The 27,573-nt window shown below is 40.1% G+C and overlaps 1 protein-coding gene across 5 annotated transcripts in view; it reads right to left on the reverse strand.

Annotated features, from left to right (window-relative positions):
* The window catches only part of trim44 (tripartite motif containing 44), a 201,163-nt gene that overhangs the window by 115,690 nt on the left and 57,900 nt on the right, over positions 1-27,573 (reverse strand). For 4 of the 5 annotated variants that reach the window (XM_061917626.1, XM_061917628.1, XM_061917625.1 and 1 more), the window contains one exon: positions 46-68. The exons of the other annotated variant lie outside the window; for it this stretch is intronic. In XM_061917626.1, the coding sequence (XP_061773610.1) occupies positions 46-68 (23 nt within the window). The remainder of the gene's footprint in view (positions 1-45; positions 69-27,573) is intronic. 5 annotated transcript variants of the gene reach the window in all.

A 27,573-nucleotide genomic window follows, 5' to 3' on the forward strand; every position in this document is an offset into this window, starting at 1 on the left:
TGTCAAGTCTTAAAGAAGGTGAACATAGATCAAACTTCTTCTTACCTTGCTCTGGCTTCAAAGTCAAGCTGTGAAAAGAGTGAGAGCAAGAGAGTGGGGCAAGGAGAAAAAGGGAGACAAAATAAAACCTTTAAAATCATTGCACAGGTGTTGTGGGCAATAAGATGTAAACAACATAATTCACATTAACTAGGGCCACAGCTGGTGGGGCTCTAAATTCAACCAATTAATTTTAACTCTCATTTTGTGAGTAGATGGGTTGTTCCTGTATTCCGTTCAGTCGTTTTATTTGAAAGGCTAAGTTAATTTTCTGAAAATTTCAGATAATTCAGCTATAGTTTGGGGAAAGGAAGTACTTGATCCCCTGATGATTGTATAAGATGCGAACAGTCAATTGGATGGTAGTTTTTTTTTTTTTGTCACTGAGGGACAAATAATGTACTGTATTTTTAGGACAGTGAGACACACTTAAAATCCTTTAATTTTCTCCAAAAATCGACAGTACCCGGTGCACCTTGTGTATGTTATTTTATATGATACAAAGTGTAATGATAAGGGTGACCAATCTATGGCAGGCACACATACAACATGCATGTGGACTGCAGGTTGATGCCTGTTCAATAAATGATGCCAGCCATGTTATCTGGCGTATTATCTTGACCTATTACGCAATACCAACATTTCTTACCTGTTGGTTTCTGCTGTTGTGTGTTTGGGATCTGCATAATTGCACGCTTCCGCCATTGTTGTCTGTGTCATAGTCAATAGGCTTCTTACTTTTCTCAATCCTTTTGCTGTGGAGCATTCAATCTGCGCTGTTGCCATTACTATTATAAAGTAGCGTAAAATTCTAACTTAATCTATCAGTAGACTCGCTTTGTAAGCACTAAAAACTGTAGGAGATGAATATAGGAGATAGATCCATTAAATTAAACTAATACCAAAGCCGAATCTCTCCAGGACATACTAACAATTCCACTTAATTCGGTGAAATGCATTTCCAGCATCCATAGATTTCCAGCATCCATTGATATCACTGCCGCCTCTTCAGTTTTAAGAGCAGGCACATCACACAATGTACTAAAAAGACGGCAAAGATTAGAGAAGTATTGCCTATTACGAATGAACCTGGTTTGATCCACATTAATAATAGAAGTATCCAGACATAAAGCCAGCAGTTTGGATAATAATTTAAAATCCACATTCAACAAGCTAAAAGGACGATATAAAGCTGGGGTGTCAAACCTACGATCCGCGGGCCGGATCAGGCTTGTGAACAGGTTTTAGGAGGAGTTTGTTAAGTATCAATGAGCCAAAAATTTTTAATGAAAGAAACTGCTGTTCTAAATGTGCCCACTAGATGTCGCAATAGCAATTATTTGTATCTTTGTAGATTATGCTACATATGTAAAAAAAATATAAAAATTAGTGTATCAGTCGAGGAAAATGAGCAAACTACACAAACAACGTCCTGTGATTTGATTTTTATTTATTTTTATATCTTGATAGATTGAAAATTAACACCAATCTGCTGACTGGCGAACATTATCACATAATTTATTCAGAAGGTATAAATAACGACAAATAAAGGTAGAATACTATTAACCGCAACATGTAAGTGTAAAAAAAACAACAACATTATGATTTGTACATTTTCAGAATGTCCTTGTATTATTTTTAAACAAAATAAAAAACTACCTGAAGTTGTCTTTATTTTTAAGTCATCATGCCATGATTTTACCAGTCCGGCCCACTTGGGAGTAGATTTTTCTCGATGTGGCCCCCAATCTAAAATGAGTTTGACACCCCTGATATAAAGGGTCCTTGCCTTTTTTCAAGAGTAGAAACATTTAAGCTTGGTTGAGCATTTGCAGGATGCGGCCAGATTCAAACAATTCATTATACATGTCCAATAATAGCTGGAAAAACTTTAGCCAAATTATTTTGAAAAAATTGAGATTATAGCCATCTGGTCCTGGAGATTTTCCGTTTTGTAGCGATAACGCTGCAACATTTAACTGCGCAGCAGTAATTGGTCTCTCCAACTGTACTGCAGCGGACTAATCAAACAAGGGGGTGTCCAGATTGGCAAAAAAATGCTCACGTTTATGAGTAGAACAATGAGCAGATGAGTAAAGGGACGCATACAAATTCTTATTTACATGATTGATCTCAAGATAATCCGTGACTATACCTGGATTAGACTGAATCTGCGGAATATCATGGAAAAATTATATCTGGTGTTTATAGTAGTTTACCAGCTTTATTAGCATGTTCATAGAACTGATATCCTGAACAGAGGCTTTGTTCAGTAGTACGGTCTCTCGCAAGGACATCAAGTTCTGCCTACAGAGAAACCCTGTCTTTATAAATATCTGGGGTTTGAGAGGTAGAGATATGTGTTGTGTCAGACTGGTTAATATATTATTCCTGAGTTTTTTCTCATCACTAGTAAACAACACAGTAGGCTCCAAAATGTGACATCCAGTTAGCAAATAAAGTGCATTAAGGTATACGTTTGAATAAGATACTACACCGTTTAATTACAGCTTACTATCAACAACTATTTCTTCAATGGAATGTGCACAAATATATAAAGGAGACAGATATACAACCGGTATATTAGTCAATAAGATGGTACAAAAAATACTTAGTAGTCATTTTGACAGAACTCAGGAACCAGACCATATGAATAAGGTAAATGGTAAATGGGTTGTACTTGTATAGCACTTTTTTTTTACCCCTTTTTAAGGAGCCCAAAGCGCTTTGACAGTATTTCCACATTCACCCATTCACACACACATTCACACATGAAGGTGGGAGCTGCCATGCAAGGCGCTAACCAAGACCCATCAGGAGCAAGGGTCAAGTGTCTTGCCCAAGGACACAACGGACGTGAGTAGGATGGTAGAGGGTGGGGATTGAACCATCAACCCTTAGGTTGCTGGCACTTTTTTTTTTTTTTTTTTTTCAAGATGGCGCTGCTGTAGTGGCTGCTGTAGGCAGGAGCTCTGTGCTCTTGTGTCATCCTTTTGTGTTTCCCTCTTGTTTTCATGTGTTATTATATTTTTTAGCATTTTGGTCCGGGACCCTTTGGGACTGTGTGACAAGGGGTGGCACTTTCGTGACCTCTGTGGTGCTTTTTTTGTGGACTTCTGGATCTGCCTCCCGGGAGCCTTTTGGCCATGGAGACCAGCTGCTGGGTCTCTGCCACACCGGAGTCGCTTTGGAGGGACTGGAGGAGATGCGGATGAGGGGACAGGGCTGGGGAACTAGCACTGAGCTACTGGGACGGAGAGGCTTCGCGGTGTCTTGACTGGGTGAGCAGGTGTCGGACACCTCAGTCACCTTGGACGTATCCTCGCTCATCCATGCGGACTGGACACTGGCCGAGAGTGGAGTCGGCTGTCTTGGTTGCCTTGTTGGGTCTGCTTCTGTCTCTGGCCATCCACCCTCCACCCCAGCGGACGATGGCGTGGAACACCGCAGAGGCCACCACAGTGGATATGTTTGTTTTACTTTTTATTCATAGCTGTATGTAGAAGTGTCTGGTTGTATCTGCTGCTTTAATGTCTTTAATGTCCTCTGTGTTCTGTGATGTTTCCCTCTTATACACATGTAAGAGGGATGCGTACTATGGCTATGAGTTGTTCTTGTTGTTGTTCTTTTCCCTTGGCCTCAGTCTGTACCCCCACTCCAGGGCCTAGGCTAAGACCGATTTTTTATTTTTTTTATTTTATTTTAATCTTCTATTCCCCCCCCCCTTCACCCCCTTGTTTACCTGTATGTCATCTTTTTTGTAAGGGGCGCTGGAAGCCGGCAGACCCGTCAGCGATCCTGTTCTGTCTCCCTGTAATGTTTGTCTGATCTTGAATGGGATTGTGCTGAAAATTGTAATTTTCCTGAAGGAACTCTCCTGACGGAATAAATAAAGTACTATCTAATCTAATCTGACACTCTCCCAAATTCGCCACGCCGTCCCCAGGTACAAACACAATCAAAAAGAAAGACACGACGTCTCACGTTTCTGGGATTTGTAGTCCCGTAGCTCCAAGCAACTCCAATTTTTGTGTTTTTGTCCACTCAGTACGCTGCCCTTGTTGTATCCACGAATCTGTGAGTCTGGCCATTGGACAAAGTGATCTACAACGTCGCAAGGAAGAGAAGACCCAACTTCATGTTGGGATATGAATGTGGTTTTCTCTTTACTACAGCAAAGGCGACTCGTTTGCGAGCTACGGCCGGAGTAAAGACAGGAAAAATCTAAATCCTCTTGCCCGTATAGGATAGCTTAGAAGCCTCATCCGCCCGTTGTGGAATTTGGTTCCGGATTTGAAATGAATTCCCTTTGACTAAAAAGCGGCCGGGGAGGTTTGCCATCTTTAGGCCTGGCATGCAGGGTCCGGTTAGCATGGTCCAACATGGGCTCGTCGTCAAGATTCAGCACTTCCTGCAAGTATTGAACAGCAAACTCAGTCGGATGGTCCACCACTCAGATATGATTCCACCTCGAGCGGCCCTCCAAGTCATCGTGTTTTTTATAGAGGAGATCAAAGGTGGGAGTTAGCTTGTTGACGCCAGCGCAGAGTTCGGTTAGCGTATTAGCATTAGCATTAGCATTAGCAGCGAGTTCCAGGCTAGAGATGGCCCCGCTATGGGACGAGAGAATGCTCTCGAATGACAGCCGCAATCTGTCCTCTGACAACGGATTTAAGAGTGTCCCCTCAAAAGCAGCAGTTTTTACGCAGAGTCTGAATCGGAGAGTGCAGGTTTTCCTAATGATGTGACCGAGTAAGTCTTTATGTTTAAAGGCCTACTGAAACCCACTACTACCCACCACGCAGTCTGATAGTTTATATATCAATGATGAAATATTAACATTGCCACACATGCCAATATGGCTTTTTTAGTTTACTAAATTGCAATTTTAAATTTCCCGGGAGTTTCGTATTGAAAACGTCGTGTAATGATGACGTGTACGCAAGACATCACGGGTTTTTAGGAAGTATGAGCGCTACGCACACACACACAGCTAAATGTCGTCTGCTTTAACGGCATAATTACACAGTATTTTGGAGAACTGTGTTGCTGAATCTTTTGCAATTTGTTCAATTAATATTGGAGGAGTCAAAGTAGCAAGAAGGAGTTGGGAAGCTTTAGCCTTTAGCCACACAAACACACGGTGATTCCTTGTTTAAAATTCCTGGAGGTGAAAATTTACTATGGATCAGAGCGTGGTCAAGCGAACATGAAACACGACGGAATGTCAACCAGCAGGTTTCGGTGAGAAAATTGTGGTTAAAAAGTCGCTTGCCCTGTCCATAGCTGCCGTCGACTCTCCTGAGACACTGCGTGTCAAGACACCCGTGGAGGTACACCTCCGACTATCAGGTACTATTTAACTCACTAAAACACTAGCAACACAAAAGATAAGGGATTTCCCAGAATTATCCTACTAAATGTGTCTAAAAAATCTGAATCCGTCCCAATGCAATCGCGTTTTTTTTTTTTTCTAGTCCGTCGCTATCAATATCCTCAAACACAAATCTTTCATCCTTGCTCAAATTCATGGGGAAATTGTCGTTTTCTCGGTCGGAATAGCACTTTTTGTTGGAGGCTCCCATTTTAAACAATGTGAATATGTGAGGAGCCATCAAACATGTGACGTCATCGTCTGCGACTTCCGGTAGAGACAGGGCTTTTCTCTTAGCACCGAAAGTTGCGAACTTTATCGTGGATGTTCTCTACTAAATCCTTACAGCAAAAATATGGCAATATCGCGAAATGATCAAGTATGACACATAGAATGGACCTGCTATCCCCGTTTAAATGAGAAAATCTCATTTCAGTAGGCCTTTAAGTATACTGAACAATAATATAAATGCAACACTTTTGTTTTTGCTTCCATTTTTCACGAGTTGAACTAGAACAGGGGTCACCAACCTTTTTGAAACCAAGAGCTACTTCTTGGGTACTAATTAATGCGAAGGGCTACCAGTTTGAGACGCACTTTAATAAATTGCCAGAAATAGCCAATCTGCTCAATTTACCTTTAATAAATACATTGATATACCTATAAAAAAAAAGGGGTATTTCCCTCTGTCATTCCGTTGTACATTTTTTTTCCTTTTATGGAAGGTTTTTTGCAGAGAATAAATGATGAAAAAAACACTTAATTGAACGGTTTAAAAGAGGAGAAAACACGAATAAAAATGAAAATACAATTTTGAAACATAGTTTACGTTCAATTTCGACTCTTTAAATTTCAAAATTTAACCGAAAAAAATGAATAGAAAAACTAGCTAATTCTAAACTTTTTGAAAAAAAAATAAAAAAATAATTTATGGAACATCATTAGTAATTTTTTCGGATTAAGATTGCTTTTAAAATTTTGATGACATGTTTTAAATAGGTTAAAATCCAATCTGCACTTTGTTAGAATATATAACAAATTGGACCACGCTATATTTCTAACAAAGACAAATCATTATTTCTTCTAGATTTTCCAGAACAAAATTTTTAAAAGAAATTTTAAAACACTTTTAAATAAAATTTAAATTTGATTCTACAGATTTTCTAGATTTGCCAGAATATTTTTTTTTAATTTTAATCATAATAAGTTTGAAGAAATATTTCACAAATACCTTTCATCTAAAAAACGGAAGCTCAAATGAAGAATTAAATTAAAGTGTATTTATTATTCTTTACAACAACAACAATAAATTTACTTGAACATTGATTTAGATTGTCAGGAAAGAAGAGGAAGGAATTTAAAAGGTAAAAATGTATATCTGTTTAAAAATCCTAAAATCATTTTAAAGGTTGTATTTTTTTCTCTAAAATTGTCTTTCTGAAAGTTATAAGAAGCAAAGTAAAAAAATAAATGAATTTATTTAATCAAGTGAACACCAAGTCTCTGAAATATTTTCTTGGATTTTCAAATTCTATTTGAGTTTTGTCTCTCTTAGAATTAAAAATGTCGAGCAAAACGAGACCAGCTTGCTAGTAAATAAATCCATCCATCCATCCATTTTCTACCGCTTATTCCCTTTCGGGGTCGCGGGGGGCGCTGGCGCCTATCTCAGCTACAATCGGGCAGAAGGCGGGGTACACCCTGGACAAGTCGCCACCTCATCGCAGGGCCAACACAGATAGACAGACAACATTCACACTCACATTCACACACTAGGGCCAATTTAGTGTCGCCAATCAACCTATCCCCAGGTGCATGTCTTTGGAGGTGGGAGGAAGCCGGAGTACCCGGAGGGAACCCACGCATTCACGGGGAGAACATGCAAACTCCACACAGAAAGATCCCGAGCCTGGATTTGAACCCAGGACTGCAGGAACTTCGTATTGTGAGGCAGACGCACTAACCCCTCTGCCACCGTGAAGCCCTAGTAAATAAATACAATTTAAATAAATACAATTTAAAAAATAGAGGCAGCTCACTGGTAAGTGCTGCTATTTGAGCTATTTTTAGAACAGGCCAGCGGGCGACTCATCTGGTCCTTACGGTCTACCTGGTGCCCACGGGCACCGCGTTGGTGACCCCTGAACTAGAAGATCTAAAACTTTTAGTATGTACACAAAATACCTATTCCTCTCAGATATTATTCACAAATCTGCCTTCTCCAACAACTCATTTCAACGTACTTTATCTACAGCACCTTTGGAACATCTCTGGCATTGGTGATTTATATCTATATAGATCTCAGACAAGATAAATAAAAAAGGATTATTGCACAGGTCTAACAGATAACTGTTTTTTCCCACCATCTGATCAAACCCAATGCCAGCAAGTACATGTAATATCTAAAGCAAAGCCAATAGATGCAGCAGCTTGAAATGGTCTTTTCAAAATGACCTGAAGAGTACACGATGGCCTCTTTGCCCAGCAATGACCTTGAAGCTCAGAATGAAAACAGTGACACAGCCTCTGGCGAGCACTGACTTCTTGGCAGCACAGCACTTAAGAGGGAAGAGAGCTGACAAGGAGAGGGCAGCGAGCAGCAACTTGCTGTCTGCCTCATCAAGCTTAAAATTTAATGAGCTTCAGATCTTGACAAATAGTTAGTTTCAAACATTTGAATAGGGGGAGGATATGCTTGGGCGAGCTTGTCAAATCATTAATTATGCGCAAAAGTCCACTGGAGATATAATAACATTCAGAAAAGAAACCCTCCACTGGCTAAATAGACGTTTTTGCAAAATACTTGTTTTTTTTAGTTGCTTAACATAGACATTTTTTTGAAGTGTGGTAGTAAAAAAATTTAATTGGAGCATAACTTGTGGATCGGTTTATTTAGCTTGATTCCCCAGTTGCTTTGGCTCTCATAGCCATTAACTGAGCTGCAACTTTTCTTGAGCAGCTCATAGGAAATACAACATAAAAGTGAGTACAATATTTCTCATACACAAACAGTCGAATTCCAAAAAAGTCAAGGCTTAGGCTAAGGGCATAAGGTACTGTATATTATTTCCTTAACACTTATGAATAGATTTATCTTTTGAAATTTGGTCTATTCATGAATTACAATGCTGCTTTGTGTAAATAAAATAAAATAAAAATGTGGGTGTTTCTGGGAAATATATATATAGAGCAGTGGTTCTCAAATGGGGGTACGCGTACCCCTGGGGGAACTCAAAGGTATGCCAAAGGGTATGGGAGATTTTTTTGAAAATATTCGAAAAATAGCAACAATTCAAAAATCATTTATAAATATATTTATTGAATAATACTTCAACAAAATATGAATGTAAGTTCATAAGCTGTGAAAAGAAATGCAACAATGCAATATTCAGTGTTGACAGCTAGATTTTTTGTGGACATGTTCCATTTATGTTGATGTCAAAGATTTGTTTTTTTGTGAAGAAATGTTTAGAAACAAGTTCATGAATCCAGAAGGATCTCTGTTACAATCCCCAAAGAGGGCACTTTAAGTTGATGATTACTTCTATGTGTAGAAATCTTTATTTATAATTGAAGTTTGTAGTTATTTTTATATCTTTTTTTCCAAATAATTCAAGAAAGACCACTACAAATGAGCAATATATTATACAATTTAATAAATCAGAAACTGATGACGTATGGCTGTATTTTGGGGCGGTACTGCTCAGTTGGTAAAGTGGCCGTGCCAGCAACTTGAGGGTTCCAGGTTCGATCCGCGCTTCCGCCATCCTAGTCACTGCTGTTGTGTCCTTGGGCAAGACACTTTACGTACCTGCTCTCAGTGCCACTTACATTGGTTTAAATGTAACTTAGATATTGGGTTTCACAATGTAAAGCGCTTTGAGTCACTAGAGAAAAAGCGCTATGTAAATATAATTTACTTCACACTTCACTTATTTTATACTTCATCTCTTTTTTTCAACCAAAAACTCTCTGATCAGGACGTACTCGAATTAAAAAAATGTTCACAGGGGGTATATCACTGAAAAAAGGTTGAGAACCACTGCTATAGAGTATAGGGCTGCAACGATTTCATTTATTTTCCGTTGCTTCCATCATGAGTGCTACTTATGAAAATGGAGTGCCTAGAATTTTAAAAACGCAGACATTATTTCCTCCTTTGGATTTAAATCTGAAATTTGTTTGTATTTTTATGATATTTTTGCAATAATAACATTTTCTGTCAAGCACTTTGAATTGCCTTGTGTACGAATTATGCTCCATAAATAAACTTGCCTTGCCTTACCAAAACAAAATTCTAAAAAAGTGCAGTTCCCCTTTATAGTACCAGTAGAGTTTGAGGTTGAGTTTATTTCGAACATGCATTTTGTGTATTATTGTATACATTGAACTATATCGAATTGTATTTACAGTTCACAAAGTATGTTAAAATACTGTCTAAGTATCACAAAATGGCACAAATTCAGTGGGCCATTTTGAACATTCTGCTACAAATATATTTGCCAATTTCCATAGATTCTACATCAAGATAGGAACGCTTCTGTACTCTGACCATATTATTAGGTCAGTCAACCTGGAAATACGCACAAATTGGAGAGAGATGTGCTGTTAGTTATTTACAATCCTAAAAGGCCTACTGAAACTTATTACTACCGACCACGCAGTCTGATAGTTTATATATGAATGATGAAATATTAACATTGCAACACATGCCAATACGGCATCTTGCAATTTTAAATTTCCCGCGAAGTGTCGTGTTGTAAAACGTCGTGGTATGACGACTTGTATGATGACGCGTGCGTTGGACGTCTCGGGTTGTAGCGGACATTTTTTTTTTTTTTAGCCCGATCCAAACTATAAGTAGTCTGCTTTAATCGCATACTTACACAGTATTCTGGACATCTGTGTTGCTGAATCTTTTGCAATTTGTTCAATGAATAATGGAGAAGTCAAAGTAGAAAGATGGAGTTGGGAAGCTTTCAGCCTTTAGCCACACAAACACATTCGGTGTGTCCTTGTTTAAAATTCCCGAAGATGAAGCTTTACTATGGATCAGAGCGGTCAAGCGAACATGGATCCCGACCAAATATCAACCGGCAGTTTTCGGTGAGAAAATTGTGGTAATAAGTCAGCTCTTACCGGAGACATCAGCGGCGCTTCCGTCTTGCTGCTGCTAGGTGGCTTCACTCAGAGACTCTGGCCTCAACACACCCCTTCGACTTTCAGGTACTTTATAATCTCACTAAAAGACTAGTAACACAATAGGCAGATAAGGGATTTTCCGGGATTATCCTAGTAAATGTGTCTAACAACATATGAATCCCTCTCACTGCCATCGCCTTTTCTTTTTTTTCTAGTCCTTCACTAAATTTCCTTATCCACAAATCTTTCATTCTCGCTCAAATTAATGGGGAAATTGTCGCTTTCTCGGTCCGAATAGCTCTAGCTGCTGGTGGCTATGATTATAAACAATGTGAGGATGTGAGGAGCCCTACAACCCGTGACGTCACGCACACATCCTCTGTTCTTCCGGTACAGGCAAGGCTTTTTTATTAGCGACCAAAAGTTGCGAACTTTATCGTGGATGTTCTCTACTAAATCCTTTCAGCAAAAATATGGCAATATCGCGAAATGATCAAATATGACACATAGAATGGACCTGCTATCCCCGTTTGAATAAGAAAATCTCATTTCAGTAGGCCTTTAAGTAAGGCAAGAACACATACGTTTGGATATATTTAATGCATTCAAAATCATAAATAAATGGCTAACAATTGAGTCAAGAGATCGAGGGTCCTCCATCATAACCTCTATAAAAAACACCAACAATACCCCATTTACATGTTGTAACCTTCAAATTAACCAAATATGAGTGATATTGTTATTATACGCGCTAATACAGACGGACTATATTAGCGGCGCATTGATAACAGTGAGCTAATGCTAGCTTACACTGCTATTGTTGCCACACTAAGCTGGCGACTGATTCTGCTTTGTCTCAAATTTGATAAAAGTGGCGAATAAGATGCCAGTTGCCGCAACTTTTTTTTAACCTTTCGTGAGGATTGTGATTGACTCATTATCAAAACGGGATTATGAGAGTGTCCCGTCGGTCTGCATCCCAGCGAGAGTGGGAAATTGTACAATAAGCGTTTTTTTTTTTAATTATGGTTTGTTATGATTAGTTTGTATGTTTAGCACCTGGCAATGCAGATGATGTTCTATTGTTACAATAAAGCTGCATCCGTTTAGCACTCGGCTTTTAAAACTTATTGCTTTTTCTCTTGGTCTTTGAGCTCAAAAATATAAAGTTCCGATCATATTTTTTCTCGACATAATCGCTGTTGGCTCTCACAAAGTCTGCTTGATTAGCTCTGTTGTTGATGGTTGCTATTTATACGTCACAGGATCATGTGACTGGCTTGCTCATTAATTCTCAAAATGGCTCTATTTCGATTATATCTATTTATTCGAAAACTTTGCAAGTCTTTTGGTGTCATAAATCCGATATTTATGTTTTCAGCTTTAATATAGAGGCAACTTGTTTCTCCACTCCACTGGTACTTTAAGTTTTCCAGCAGATTAAAGGCCTACTGAAATGGGATTTTCTTATTTAAACGGGGATAGCAGGTCCATTCTATGTGTCATACTTGATCATTTCGTGATATTGCCATATTTTTGCTGAAAGGATTTAGTAGAGAACATCGACGATAAATTTTGCAACTTTCGATGCTAACAGAAAAGCCCTGCCTCTACCGGAAGTCGCAGACGATGACGTCACATGTTGATGGCTCCTCACATTGTTTTTAATGGGAGCCTCCAACAAAAACAGCTATTCGGACCGAGAAAACGACAATTTCCCCATTAATTTGGGCGAGAATGAAAGATTTGTGTTTGAGGATATTGATAGCGACGGACTAGAAAAAAAAAAAAAACGCGATTACATTGGGACGGATTCAGATGTTTTTAGACACATTTACGAGGATATTTCTGTGAAATCCCTTATCTTTCTATTGTGTTGCTAGTGTTTTAGTGAGTTTAACAGTACCTGATAGTCGGAGGGGTGTGTCCACAGGTGTGTTGACGCGCAGTGTCTCAGGGAAGTCGACGGCAGCTTTATGGGCGGCACAAGCTCAGCTGATCTCCGGTAAGAACCGACTTTTTACCACAATTTTCTCACCGAAACCTGCTTGTTGACATTCAGTTGGGATCCATGTTCGCTGTGATCCATAGTAAAGTTTCACCTCCGTGAATTTTAAACAAGGAAACACCGTGTGTTTGTGTGGCTAATGGCTAAAGCTTCCCAACTCAATTTTTCTACTTTGACTTCTCCAATATTAATTGAACTAATTGCAAAGGAATCAGCAACACAGATGTCCAAAATACTTAAAGCAGACGACTTTTAGCTGTGTGTGTGCGCAGCGCTCATATTTCATAACAGCCCGTGACGTCAAGCGTACACGTCATCATTACGCGACATTTTCAAGAAAAAACTCCCGGGAAATTTAAAATTGCAATTTAGTAAACTAAAAAGGCTGTATTGGAATGTGTTGCAATGTTAATATTTCATCATTGATATATAAACTATCAGACTGCGTGGTCGGTAGTAGTGGGTTTCAGTAGGCCTTTAAACATTATAAAATGATACAGTATTGCTGAGTTGACAAAGTCTAATATTTTATTTTTGACAGTCCATTTATGTTGAATGGAGATGGAGCTGCTGCGCAATCACCTTCTTTGTCAAAGCTGTGAGTGTAAGTTTGCATGTACTTTTTTTAGACATGCTAAATTAAGATGCAAAATAGTACTCACAGTTCAGTTTTACTCACGATAAATCAATTTCTCCTCCTAGTATTGTGGGCGTTCTTATAATCAGCATATATTCTGCATATTCATAAAGACAGACACACTAAATGGATTGTGCTATTACTTCTGCTCACCAAAGAGACCCATACACATGTCAAGTGTCTCTTGTTAAAGGGGAACATTATCACCAGACCTATGTAAGCGTCAATATATACCTTGATGGTGCAGAAAAAAGACCACATATTTTTTTAAGCGATTTCCGAACTATAAATGGGTGAATTTTGGCGAATTAAACGCCTTTCTGTTTATCGCTCTTTTTGCTATGACGTCAGAACGTGACGTCCCCGAGGTAATACAGCCGCCATTTTCATTTTCAACACATTACAAACACCGGGTCTCAGCTCTGTTATTTTCCATTTTTTGGACTATTTTTTGGAACTTTGGAGACATCATGCCTCGTCGGTGTGTTGTCGGAGGGTGTAACAACACTAACAGGGAGGGATTCAAGTTGCACCACTGGCCCGAAGATGCCAAAGTGTCTGCCGCCAGACCCCCATTGAATGTACCAGAGTGTCTCCACATTTTATCGGCGATGACAGACATGGCACAGAGATGTATGGATAACCAGCAGATGTGTTTGCAACGATAAATTCAACGAAATCACAAAGGTGAGTTTTGTTGATGTTGACTTATGTGCTAATCAGACATATTTGGTTGCAGCGTGACTGCCAGCTAATCGATGCTAACATGCTATGCTAATCGATGCTAACATGCTATTACCGGCGGTGCTAAAGCAGACATGGCACAGGGATGTATGGATAACCTGCAGATGCATTTGCAACTATATTACGTTTACTTCCACCCACATTTAATGCGAAAACAACACTTACCAATCGAAGGATTTAAATTGCTCCAGTGTCACGAGATGCGAAAGTCTTGATCGTTTGGTCCGCACATTTTACCGGCGATCCTAACGCAGCTATTCTGCCATGCTATGGCTATGAATAGCGTCAATAGCTATTCGCTCGATAACTTCAGTTCCTTCTTCAATACTTTCATACTCCAACAATCCGTTTCAATATATGCGTAATCTGTTAAATCGCTTAAGTCGCTGAAATCCGAGTCTGAATCCGAGCTAATGTCGCTATATCTTGCTGTGGTATTTGCCGTTATTTGTTTACATTGGCAGCACTGATTGACGTCACAGGGAAATGGATAGTCGCATCGCAAATAGCGAAAATCAAGCACTTTAAAGCTTTTATTAGGGATATTCGGGGACCTGTAAAATTTTGAAAAAAAATTCAAAAAATACAACAAGCCACTGGGAAATGATTTATATTGTTTTTAACCCTTTTGAAATTGTGATAATGTTCCCCATTAATGATTAAAAACGTCCTATGACTTAGGCACTTTCTGGTATAAATATATAAGAACTTATTCTGGAGAAATTGTAATGTGCACTTGAAATAATGCCATTGGCATTCCATTGCCTATATTTTCACTTTGCAGCACTTGCAGTACACCAATACAATTGCATGTGCCATCGTCATAGAGCCATGCTGTTCTGTGGTTCTACTGTTAAAATGAATAATGGATACTGTCAATGCAATCCAATTTCACATTGTAGCCTAACATTCTACAATGCTTGTTTTGTGAAGATATACGACAACTACCAGTGTGTGATGTAAACAACTAAATAGCCGGAGAAAATCTAAAGAGCGTGTATACAGCCAACACAATTAGTACTGCTATTCATTTACCACAGGGGTCATTTAAATGGAAGATTAGCTACACTGTTTTCTGTTGGAGCGCAGGGTTCTAAGGAAGGTCCAATTCATGACGACACACTGGTTCTTTAGAGCACATTGTGCATATAAACAATTTTGCTTTTTTCACCAAGTACCACCTCAGAAAACACTTGGCTCTCCAAGTGCCATCATATTGACCAGCAAAAAAATACAATAGAGGTGTAGGCCTAAGTGTTTATTAAAAACAAGGCAGAGGTTTCATTTAGCAAGTTTATTTTTTGTATATATTTTTGGCCTCTGTAACATTACACATAGTTAAAACTAATTGCACATAATTAAGCAATTCTTTGACGTACCACTAAATGGATCCCACGTGTACCACAGTTTAAGAAACACTGGTTTAGTCCACTTTTTCCTGTTTTTAAAATCCATCCATTTTCTACCGCTCGTCTCTTTCGGGGTCGCGGGGGATGCTGGAGCCTATTTTAGCTGCATTCGGGCGGAAGGCGGCGTACACCCTGGACAAGTCGCCACCTCATCGCAGGGCCAACACAGATAGACAGACAGATAGACCCAGAATCCTTTGTATCCGTGACTATATCTGACTATTTTATACACCCCGCCAGCAGTGTTATCGAATAGCATATTTTTTTTTTTTATAGATATTCCCAGATAGTCTGTTTTCGTCAAACCATCTCTTTAATGTGTTCATGTCAGTCTTGGACTTGGTCTTGAGTTGTTTTCCCGAGGTGCGAAGCGAATGGAGTGGAAACGGCGTGAAGGTAGGTACATATTTTATTTATTTACTCATAAACTAAAAACAGGAACAAACAAAAAGCTCTCACAATGGAGGTACAAAACTTGGGCTATGAAACAAAAGACTAGCCCAGACGCTATAAACTATAAACATGAAACAAAACACTTGTGCTATGGCATGAATGACAAAAACTTACGTGGACAAAATGAACAGCATAGCAAGGCATGAAGCAGATAATCGAGGTCGTGAAGGAGGTGATGTTGCCAGACGGACTACCTGGTAACTGTGGCTTAAATAATGAACATGATAAGTGAAAACAGGTGTGTGACAAGACAGGTGAACTGATTGGTCGTCATGGTAACAAAACAGGGAGTGAAAAAAAACAGGAACTTAGAGTCCAAAGGTCAAAAGCACCTGGTATTCCTAGGCAGTCTCTCATCCAAGTGCTAACCAGGCCAGACACTGCTTAGCTTCGTGAACTAACGAGATTGGGGATGCTCAGGGTAGTATGGCCGTACAAAACCCATGTTCAGACAAGACAGATGAAAACTAAATCAGTTGGCATGGTAACAAGACAAACAAGGAAATGCAAAACAGAACTAAATGTCCAAAAAACTAAACATAGCATGACCAAAATAAAACATGAACCATAGGCGTGGCAGTTCATTAGCGTGGAGTAATTTTCCCTCCAATTTTTCATGTTTGAGCAAACGCCAAAACTCCTTGAGTATTCAGTGGCGCACATGTGAGCGACGGCAGACGTGCACACTGTTATGCGCATATCTTTTTATTCGATTTTGTGCGCGGCTTAGACTTGCCGTGCGCAGAAGACGCGTGAGCAGTGTGCAATTGGACACAGGCGCGTACATCAGAGGGAACGTTGGCGTGAAGGGCCAACACAGATAGACAGGCAACTGTCATGATCCACGTCTTGGATCATGGCATATTCTGGTTTTGGTTCTGTTTGTTATCACATTCTGTCTAGGATTCGTCTTCCTCAGTTCTTTGTGGCACTTCCTGATTTATTTCTGTTGTTCCAGCAACGCACTTGTGTCACCTGCCTTCCGTGTGATCACACACACCTGCCTCCTGATTTCAATCAATCAATCAATCAATGTTTACTTATATAGCCCTAAATCACTAGTGTCTCAAAGGGCTGCACAAATCACCACGACATCCTCAGTAGGCCCACATAAGGGCAAGGAAAACTCACACCCAGTGGGACGTCGGTGACTATGATGACTATGAGAACCTTGGAGAGGAGGAAAGCAATGGATGTCGAGCGGGTCTAACATGATACTGTGAAAGTTCGATCCATAATGGATCCAACACAGTCGCGAGAGTCCAGTCCAAAGCGGATCCAACACAGCAGCGAGAGTCCTGTTCACAGCGGAGCCAGCAGGAAACCATCACAAGCGGAGGCGGATCAGCAGCGCAGAGATGTCCCCAGCCGATACACAGGCAGGCAGTACATGGCCACCGGATCGGACCGGACCCCCTCCACAAGGGAGAGTGGGACATAGAAGAAAAAGAAAAGAAACGGCAGATCAACTGGTCTAAAAAGGGAGTCTATTTAAAGGCTAGAGTATACAAATGAGTTTTAAGGTGAGACTTAAATGCTTCTACTGAGGTAGCATCTCGAACTGTTACCGGGAGGGCATTCCAGAGTACTGGAGCCCGAACGGAAAACGCTCTATAGCCCGCAGACTTTTTTTGGGCTTTGGGAATCACTAATAAGCCGGAGTCCTTTGAACGCAGATTTCTTGCCGGGACATATGGTACAATACAATCGGCAAGATAGATTGATCTCCCTATACATGCCCGCCTTTGTTTGACATTCAGTCTTGGATGCTTGTTTGCTTCACACAACAGTTGCCATCGCTCTTCCCGCATTGTGGTAACTACCTTTTGTAGACTCGATTAGCTTCCATGCTATTTTCTTTGTTTATCCCTAGTTTACATGCTAGCGCTTTTTGTTCCCTCTAGCTCCTACGCTAGTTCTGTTTGTTTTGTTGTTAGTGCCTTCGAGCAAGTGTTTTTGGTTCCTAGTCTGTTTTATTTAGTGTAAATAAATTATTGTTCCTACCTTACGCTCTGTCCATCTTCGCTGCACCCACAAGAGAACGCAAACACACCGCCACGATGCCAGCAAGACGTCACAGCAACATTCACACTCACTCTAGGGCCCCTTTATTGTTGCCAATCAACCTATCCACAGGTGCACACATTTGTTTTTAAGTCCCTTTTTTCAACCACTAAAACATTGGTGACCAGTTAAATTTTTTTCCACTCGCTGTTGAGAGGTAAATCAATCTCAAATTGTGTACAGTGTTACTAAGATCCACCCTGCTCCTCTTCTGATTAGCTAGTGATGTCTCTGGCTACAGACAGAGCACTGGCTTATTCTATTAATCAGTGTTTTCCGTACAGTCCCTTATCTGTGACAACCCGCTCCAGTTAAATGTGGATTCCAAAGAAAGATTTGTCATCCGGTTTCAAATTGTTATATTTAGATTTGGTGTGTTGAGCTCACTCGCCACAACATATTTGAATGCACTTTGTTACACTTATGTTCATCAATATATTGCTTTATTGATGAGCAGCTACCCAAAAAACATCATGAAAGTTCTTTTCAAATTGCCCGAGCTGCATGAACTGAAAGAAACAGGTGTAAGTCAATAACTTCATGTTCTGTTGCTAAATAAGGTTACATTTTACTCATCTTCACACAAACCCTGAGTTTTGTGTCATAACCAGTTATGCAAATGAGATGATGTGATTTAGTGGCGCTGTCCCTCCCCTGCAACCCAACACCACGGATAAATACGCTGACTCGATGTCAGTTGTTGCTCAATTTTGGATTACGGACTATTTTGGAGAATGACCCTTGCAAGATTTATTGGTGCTTCCTGGATCCTGGGAATAGATTTGTTCGCTTTTTGAGACAGAATCACGCTGCCAACAAGCTGGCAATGTCCAGACCGTTGAGTGGTTGGTGTCATTACCGGCATGTCTCCCAAGAGAAACCCACAAGCTGAAGAGGTCAGGGTTTTAAAAAAATCACTCGACTTCTTGGCCGAGGAGGTGACGGCTGTCAGATCGCAGCAAAGGCAGCTCCTGGATCTTCTGGCAGAAGCTAAATTGCTGTGGCTCGAGAACGAAAAAAAGAGATTGACTTATCTCGGATCTTGAACGAGTGAATTCTCTAGACTGGAGCAACCAGCATTAACCATGTGTCATCACCGCTCGAGGATTAGGCCGCACTCGTACAATGGGGAGAACGTCAGTGGGCAAAACAAGCTCAACGGAGAAACATGGAACGTCTTACCAACAAATAAGAGGTATAGAAGTGGATCTGCAGAGCACTGAGGTGTGCCACCCATCCATCCATCTTCTTCGCTTATCCGAGGTCGGGTCGCAGGGGTAGCAGCCTAAGCAGGGAAGCCCAGACTTCCCTCTCCCCAGCCACTTCGTCTAGCTCCTCCCGGGGGATCCCGAGGCGTTCCCAGGCCAGCCGAGAGACATAGTCTTACTAACGTGTCCTGGGTCTTCCCTGTGGCCTCCTACCGGTTGGGCGTGTCCTAAACACCTCCCTCGGGAGGCGTTCGAGTGGCATCCTGACCAGATGCCCGAACCACTTCATCTGGCTCCACTCGATGTGGAGGAGCAGCGGCTTTACTTTGACTTCCTCCCGGATGACAGAGCTTCTCACCCTATCTCTAAGGGAGAGCCCCGCCACCCGGCGGAGGAAACTCATTTCAGCCGCTTGTACCCGTGATCTTGTCCTTTTGGTCATGACCCAAAGCTCATGACCATAGGTGAGGATGAGAACGTAGATCGACCGGTAAATTAAGAGCTTTGCCTTCCGGCTCAGCTACTTCTTCACCACAACAGATCGGTACAACGTCCGCATTACTGAAGACGCCGCACCGATCCGCTTGTCAATCTCACGATCCACTCTTCTCCCACTCGTGAACAAGACTCCTAGGTATTTGAACTCCTCCACTTGGGGGAGGGTCTCCTCCCCAAGCCGGAAATGGCACTCCACCCTTTGTGTGTCCCACATTGCCCAAAAGAACAACTTAAAGGCCTACTGAAACCCACTACTACCGACCACGCAGTCTGATAGTTTATATATCAATGATGAAATATTAACATTGCAACATATGCCAGTACGGGCGGTTTAGTTTACTAAATTACAATTTTGAATTTCGACCGGAGTTTGTTGTTGAAAACGTCACGGAATGATGACGCGTGACGTCTCGCGTTGGAGGGGACATATTAGCGCAGCACCACTTGCGGCTAAAAGTCGTCTCTTTTCATCGCGCAATTACACTGGACATCTGTGTTGCTGAATCTTTTGCAATTTGTTCAATTAATAATGTTGAAGTCAAAGTAGAAAGATGGAGGTGGGAAGTTTTAGCCTTTAGCCACACAAATACACGCTGTTTCCTTGTTTAAAATTCCCAGAGGTGAAGCTTTACTATGGATCAGAGCGGTCAAGTGAACATGGATCCTGTCAACTTGTCAACCGGTAGGTTTCGGTGAGAAAATTGTGGTAAAAAGTAGCCTAGCCAGCAGAACTTCTGTTGTGCTGCTGCTGCCGTGACTAATTCCCTCAGAGACTGGCGTCAGGACACCCGTAGACACACACCTCCGACTATCAGGTACTATTTAATCTCACTAAAACACTAGCAACACAATAGAAAGATAAGGGACTTCCCAGAATTATACTAGTAAATGTTTCTAAAAACATCTGAATCGCTCACAATACAATCGCCTGTTTTTTTTCCCACTTTATTTTTTATTTTATTTTTTTTCTAGTCCTTCGCTATCAATATCCTCAGCCACAAATCTTTCATCCTCGCTCAAATTAATGGGGAAATTGTCGTTTTCTCGGTCCGAATAGCTCTTTTTGTTGGAGGCTCCCATTATAAACAATGTGAAGATGTGAGGAACCCTCACACGTGTGACGTCATCGTCTGCAACTTCCGGTAAAGGAAAGGCTTTTTTATTAGCGACCAAAAGTTGCGAACTTTATCATCGATGTTCTCTACTAAATCTTTTCAGCAAAAAAAAAAATATATAGGTGTGTCATGAATACAAAGGATTATGGGTATTTGTTGTGTTGCGTTTATGTTGTGTTACTGGGAGGATGTTCTCCCTAAATGTGTTTGTCGTTCATAGTTGGTGTGGCTTCAAAGCGTGGCACATATTACTAAGAGTGTTAAAATTGTTTATATCACAACCATTAGAGTACTCTGTGTCACCCAGTATGCCTTGCAGTCGTGTGTGTGTTGCCGCGGAAGCCACACACAACATTATGCTGGACTGACAAGCAGATCGTGTATGATGTAGAAGGCGACAAAGCCAATGGCTTCATAGCAGGCAATAATATTTAATATCTGGGTGACTGCCGGCAGTCATTCAAGAGAATAATAGCGTCTCCTATTGTCTTCTTCGCTTTATGACACGGGTCTTAAATGGCTCTTTGAATGGCGAAGGAAACCGATCCCAGAACCATGTATATCAAATATCTCCGGATGGTTCAATCGCCACCCGCCCAGATCTAATTAAAATGTATTTTTTCATCATGTCAACCGCCAGACCCGCGGTTTACCCGCGGACTCCGCGGATGAGACCGCAAACCGCAATCTCTAATTCACGGACAACCAATATGGATGCAGAGCTAATATTTCAACATCTTTGGCATTAATCGAAATAATGGAAGAGATTACTAATGCAATAGATGCAGAGTTTCCCCAGATTGGCAACATACCTGTGGTGGTAGGGACGTGGCTTGATTATAACCTGGTCAACATGACAACATCATATAATTTGCATAATCTGCAAAGATGCATATATTTTCTTTAAAAAAAGCTAAAAAAAATTATACAAACAATTAAAATCAAAACTGTTTTAATATTAATTCCTATTAGGATATATTTTTTCTTGATTTATTTTGCGCTATTTTACAATTGTTGATGCTTATTGTACGAAGGACCGTGTTGGGAATTTTTTAATTTTCTAAAGACTTTGACAATCCTTTTAGTGACTTTTTCTTTACTAAAATGACTAATAACAAATCTAACATATGTTTCTGGTGTTATTGGAGACTGTACTCGTGATTAGAGATTCTTTGATACTTTCGCTCGATGTCAACAAATAGTGAGAGCTGCAGAAAGTCTGGCATCACACTTGCCTCGCGTTGCTTGCTGCTGCTTTAATTGGACTTCCTCCTTGAAAGCCTTCACTGTCTTCTTAATATTTGCACATTGCACATTTTGTAGGTCGCTTTCCGTGGGTATATCTTGGATATATTTAAGTACGTCCACATCGCAGACATGCTGCCTCCGCTCCAGAAAATTGCATACGTACTGCATCCGGTTTCGGCAGCGCTGTTTCGGTGGTCAGTCTTTTTTCGGCGGCCAAATTAGCTTTGCATCACTAATCGATAGTGCACAAGTAATAGGTCATATTTAGCATATAGCAATATGTGTATGCTTTGATTCCTAAAATAAATAGGACGGGAAATGACATGTATGCTGTAGTGTAGTTGGACAAATGTTATGTACGTTGTGTAAGTTGTTGACGTAAGTAAGTTGAAAATTAAAGCCAACATAGATCCACGCTGATGTTCGTGTCAAAGAAATAAACAAATTAAAGAGATGGTTTGACAAAAACTGACAATCTGGGGATATCTGTAAAACAAAAGTAATGCTATTCGATGACAGCAAAACAGAAAGTCAAACACAAATGCAAATAGAAGCAGACATTGAAAGAGTAAAACAAACACAATTTTGTGCGTAATAACAGATGAAAAAATTAACTGGATAGCTAATAAAAATATATATGGCATAAGATGTCAAGAAATATTTCAATGATGAATGAAAACAAAATATGTTCGGAACCAAAAAATCACTCCATATTATCTACTGCTTGCTATTGCCTAAGCTAATATATAGAAAAATGGGGAAATAACTACAAAAGTATGCTTCATTTACTTAATGTACGGTGTTATAAAAAGGTCTGTTAGAATAATACAGTATGTTGAATATAAAGGGCATTCAAACTTTTTTTATTGAATCAAAAAAACTGAAAATCAATGATTTGGTGCGATTGTAAAACCACTACATTTATGTACAAAGCAAATTATAAAGTGTCACCCAAGAAAAGGCCTGGGCAATTATTTTGACTTGGGGGACATATTTCGAGAAAAAAATATGTTGGGGGGCCAGTATATCTATTTTTAGGAATACTAATACAAAACCTCACAATAATGTCTGATTGAATGCTAAAAATGTTATGACAAACCACCTTAAAAATACAATGCAATTTTACATGTTTAAATGAAAGATAAAACACTGAATATTGACAAAATATGAATGTCACTTCCCCTTTCGATCGACACATTTTAGAATCAAGTGAAACACAACAAAAATGCAACAAACAGTGACATATGAACGCGAAGAGTACAAAATAAACCCACCGACAATCTGATATATCTGATATATCCCTAAACTTTAGAACTTTGTTGTGAAAATCTCCTTCTGCGTCTGGGGAAACGCTTCCTGCCCACACTTCTTGTTGCCTCATCTGAGCTGCTGTGATGTAGATTACCATAGTAACTAATTAGATGACCATAGTAACTAAATACAATACCATAGTAACTAATTAGATGACCGTAGTAACTAAATAGAATACCATAGTAACTATTTAGATTACCATAGTAACTGGTATATCATTCATAAGCACATATTCCAACCATTGAAATACTTTATATAGTTAAAGACTTAGAAATCATGACTACACATCGTAATGGCAGCTACTAGAGATGCGCGGTTCGCGGTCTCATCCGAGGAGTCCGCGGATAAACCACGGGTCGGGCGGGTGACATGACTAAAAAATTGATTTTAAATAGATTCGGGCGGGTGGCGGTTGAACCATTCGGAAATATTTGATATACATGGTTCTGGGATCGGTATTCTTTACCATTCAAAGAGCCATTTAGGACCCGTGTCACAAAGCGAAGAAGATAACAGGAGACGTAAACATTATCTAGAATGACTCCTGGTAGTCACCTAGTTAATAAGTATTAGGGCGGGCTATGAAGCCTTTGGCTTTGTCGCCTTCTACAGCATGTACGATCTGCTTGTCAGTCCAGCATCATGTTGTATATGGCTTCCGCAGACACACGCACACGACTGCAAGGCATACTGGGTGACACAGAGTACACTACTGGTTGTGATATAAACAATTTTAACACACTTAGTAATATGCACCACGCTGTGAAGCCACACCAAAGAAGAATGACAAACACATTTCGGGAGAACATCCTCACAGTAACACAACATAAACGCAAAACAACAAATACCCAGAATCCTTTGCATCCATGGCAATTCCTGACTATTTTATACACCCTGCTAGCAGCAAACCCGGAAACACCCCACCCCACCGCCCCCGTGCGTCGGTAAGGTGGGCGGGGCTGGGGCCGCGGAGGTGTAAAATATATTGTTGTGTTGCGTTTATGTTGTGTTACTGCGAGGATGTTCTCCCAAAATGTGTTTGTCATTCTAGTTTGGTGTGGCTTCACAGCGTGACGCATATTAGTAAGAGTGTTAAAATTGTTTGTATCACAAGAATTAGTGTACTCTGTGTCACCCAATATGCCTTTCAATCCTGTATGTGTGAATGCGGAAGCTGCTTACAACATGTTGCTGGACTAACAATTGGTTTGTATATGTTGTTGAAGGTGTCAAAGGCAATGGTTTCACAGCACGCCCTTATTCTTGTCATCAGGATGAACACCATTGGATATTCGCGAGAACGTTAGCGGCTCCCATTGTCTTCTTTATTCTGTGAAACAGGTTTAAATAGCTCTTTGAGTGGTAAAGGTGGCCGACCTCTGGCGGGCGGTTGCGGTTCTGATAAAATGTTGGTTCGGGTGAACGGCGGGTGGATGACGACTTTGGTGATGCGGTTGCGGATGATATAAATGCCTATCCGCGCATCTCTAGCAGCTACACTTTTCATCTTAAAGATCTAAAAAAAATTATTTGGGAATGCCCGGCGGGCCAGATTGAAAAGCTTAACAGGCCGCATGTGGCACCCCGGCCTTAATTTGCCCAGGTCTGCCCAAGAATGTACAATAATTCTTATACAAAAAAAGGGAAATACAACCTTTATGAAAAATCCAACTTAAAACATTTGTATGCAGACACAGTACAACACTTCAGACTTTTAGTATATCAATATGTGGAACTAAACTATGGAATGGATTGAGAAAAGAAGTCAAACAAAGTACTAATATAATCCAGTTTAAAAAAACTGTTCAAACTCGAAGTGTTTACAAAGTACAAAAAAAAAAAGAATCCTGATAAACATTGAACCTTAATGAAAATGACATAATCTTAGTCATCTCATTATTATATTCATAACTTACTTGAAGGGGCTGTTTGGGTGGGTCAAAAAAGTATAGTTTTCCTAACTACTAAGTTTGAGTAACACATTTGTATCCTTGCCCGAATAAAATGAATGGTGTCACGCTGTCTCATCAGTACGTACAGCGTGTGCAGAGAGCGCTTGCACACATACACAAGCAGTCCAAGAGAAGCGACATACACTTTGCATTCATGTTGTGTTATAATAGAATACACATTTAATGAAAGCTAATATTAATTATCCAAACAACAACAACCTAAGCCAATGTGCGTGAATGTGTTATGTACATTCGCAGTTACGTCATTACCGAATAGATATGGATATAACGCTTAAAATACATTGGAACGTTAGCGCCCTCTAGGAATCTGAGTATGTTGCAAACAGCCCCTTTAACTATTTATAAATGAAAACTGTAATATTTACTATTCATCGATTGTGTTACAAATTGAGAACGGGAAGTGAAGAAATGTGTTAGTAATTGCTATAAAGTGGAAAAGCATGGTTAAATAAGCTGTTTCTTCCTACTCCTTTTCGGAGGTGTTGTAATGAGATTTTTGTCTTTAATGGCTGGCTTGAGTATGTAATTTCATCACTCTTTGCATTGCTGACAGAATAATGTTACAATACAGCCTTCTACCGATTCGGAATAACGATAACAGGGCATCTGCTGATTGGAAAAAGTGTTACACACGTGTATCGTCGAATTCAGAAGATGCTGGCAAATCTGCCACAAATGATTGAAGGATTAGCAGAACTGTTGTCATTCAGACATTTGTGGTTTTGAACTAAATCGCAAACTGGATAACATCTTAGAGAAGCTGTCTGCTCTGCAAGGTGATCAATTTGAAGACCAAAAATGGACAATTAGAGTAAAGGGATTAAATTAGTTTTTGCATTCTAATCTGGATTTAGTCTTCCTGCTGGGATGGCTAAAGGTTGTTGCTACGAGACTCCCCCAGAGGACAGCGCAGCAAAGAGGCTCCAAATTATTCCCCTGTCTTTTATGGGCATACACATGTTGTTTGTTGTCATCTGTTTGACTGACTGGCTGTGTTATTGCGAAAACTCTCCACGAAAGCACCAATGTTGAGAAACCAGCTCCTCGTCGGGCTTACATACACACAAGCGCATTCACGAAAAATATAGGCCACACACGCATGTACCCCTTTTCCCCGGAAACCAAAGCCTTTGTAGCTTCACCCCCCGGCGGTATGACAACAACGGAGCAGGACCCCTGGTAACTACAGCTTCGAGGTGAATGTCTTCCTCCTTCCCACATTGCAAGTTCTGAGTTTTGTGTGTTGAAATACGTGCTCATATTTTCTTATGATGCTCGTTATTCTTCCTCCAAGTTTATGTTTTTTTCCTACCTTTTCATTGGACGCCCCCCTTGTGGCAACCCATCAGACTTTCTGTTCTGTCTACCTCTATACTCTATGTTTGTACTTGGACGGGTTGTACTGGAAACACATTTTGTCGTACTTTCTAAGTGCAATGACAATAAAATTATATTCCAATACATATGCAAAAAATGTTTGACTCATAGGATTTTGAGGAGACAACTTGTTTGGACAAGGGATCTGATAAAGAAATTTATAAGATTCGAAAGCGTACACAACCAGAACAGGTCAAAGCACTACTGTCGTAAACACTAGAAAAGAGTGCATTAAACACAGCTCGGTGGACGTGCACTTAAGAGACAAGTGAATTTTTGGATTATATAATCACATTAACGCCACTCGTAGCCCTGGCATGCAGTCAAACAACCCTGTCTTCATGAGCATACATGTCAAATAAGACAGTCCATCTCTTACGCTGCCAAAATTGTCATTCAGTCTTTGAACTTGGGCCACATTTGTTTAGCTCGAAAAGCAATCCGCAGCCTACTGGAACCTTTTTGCAGCATCAGGAGCACACTAAATGCACCCCAGCTGACTGTAGCCTATGGTCCGCCAATGTTTTAATTTGTGGCCACTGAGCAGTAAATGCCTCCTCTTCAATTTCCAAATGAGGGACGAGAGAGCATGTTAAGTGTTACTGAGTTCAAAGGGATGGGAACATGCAGATATGCTTTGGACCTCCGCAGCAATTAACTGAAGTGCGGAAGTATTGATCTTTAACTGCAAACACACATGGTTTGAGGCAGAAGTCATTTTAGACAGGAGTACTTGTAGACTGATTCTCTATTTAAACATTAAATGCATTCTTTAATCAGAAGCAAAAAAAACTCAGGGAGTATTAAAATGTGTTACATTATGTTAACAGAAATATGTTTTTTTTTTTTTATCTTAGCCTTTAAATGGAGCATTTGTCAGCAAGCATGAATGTCAAAAAGTGCAATATGGCTTAAACATTCCATTAATGACTTTGTTAAAGAAATCCATTTCGATTCAGAGGACCAAATGTGG

This window comes from Nerophis ophidion, linkage group LG12 (genome assembly GCF_033978795.1).
Source record: "Nerophis ophidion isolate RoL-2023_Sa linkage group LG12, RoL_Noph_v1.0, whole genome shotgun sequence".
Classification (NCBI taxonomy): Eukaryota; Metazoa; Chordata; class Actinopteri; order Syngnathiformes; family Syngnathidae; genus Nerophis; species Nerophis ophidion.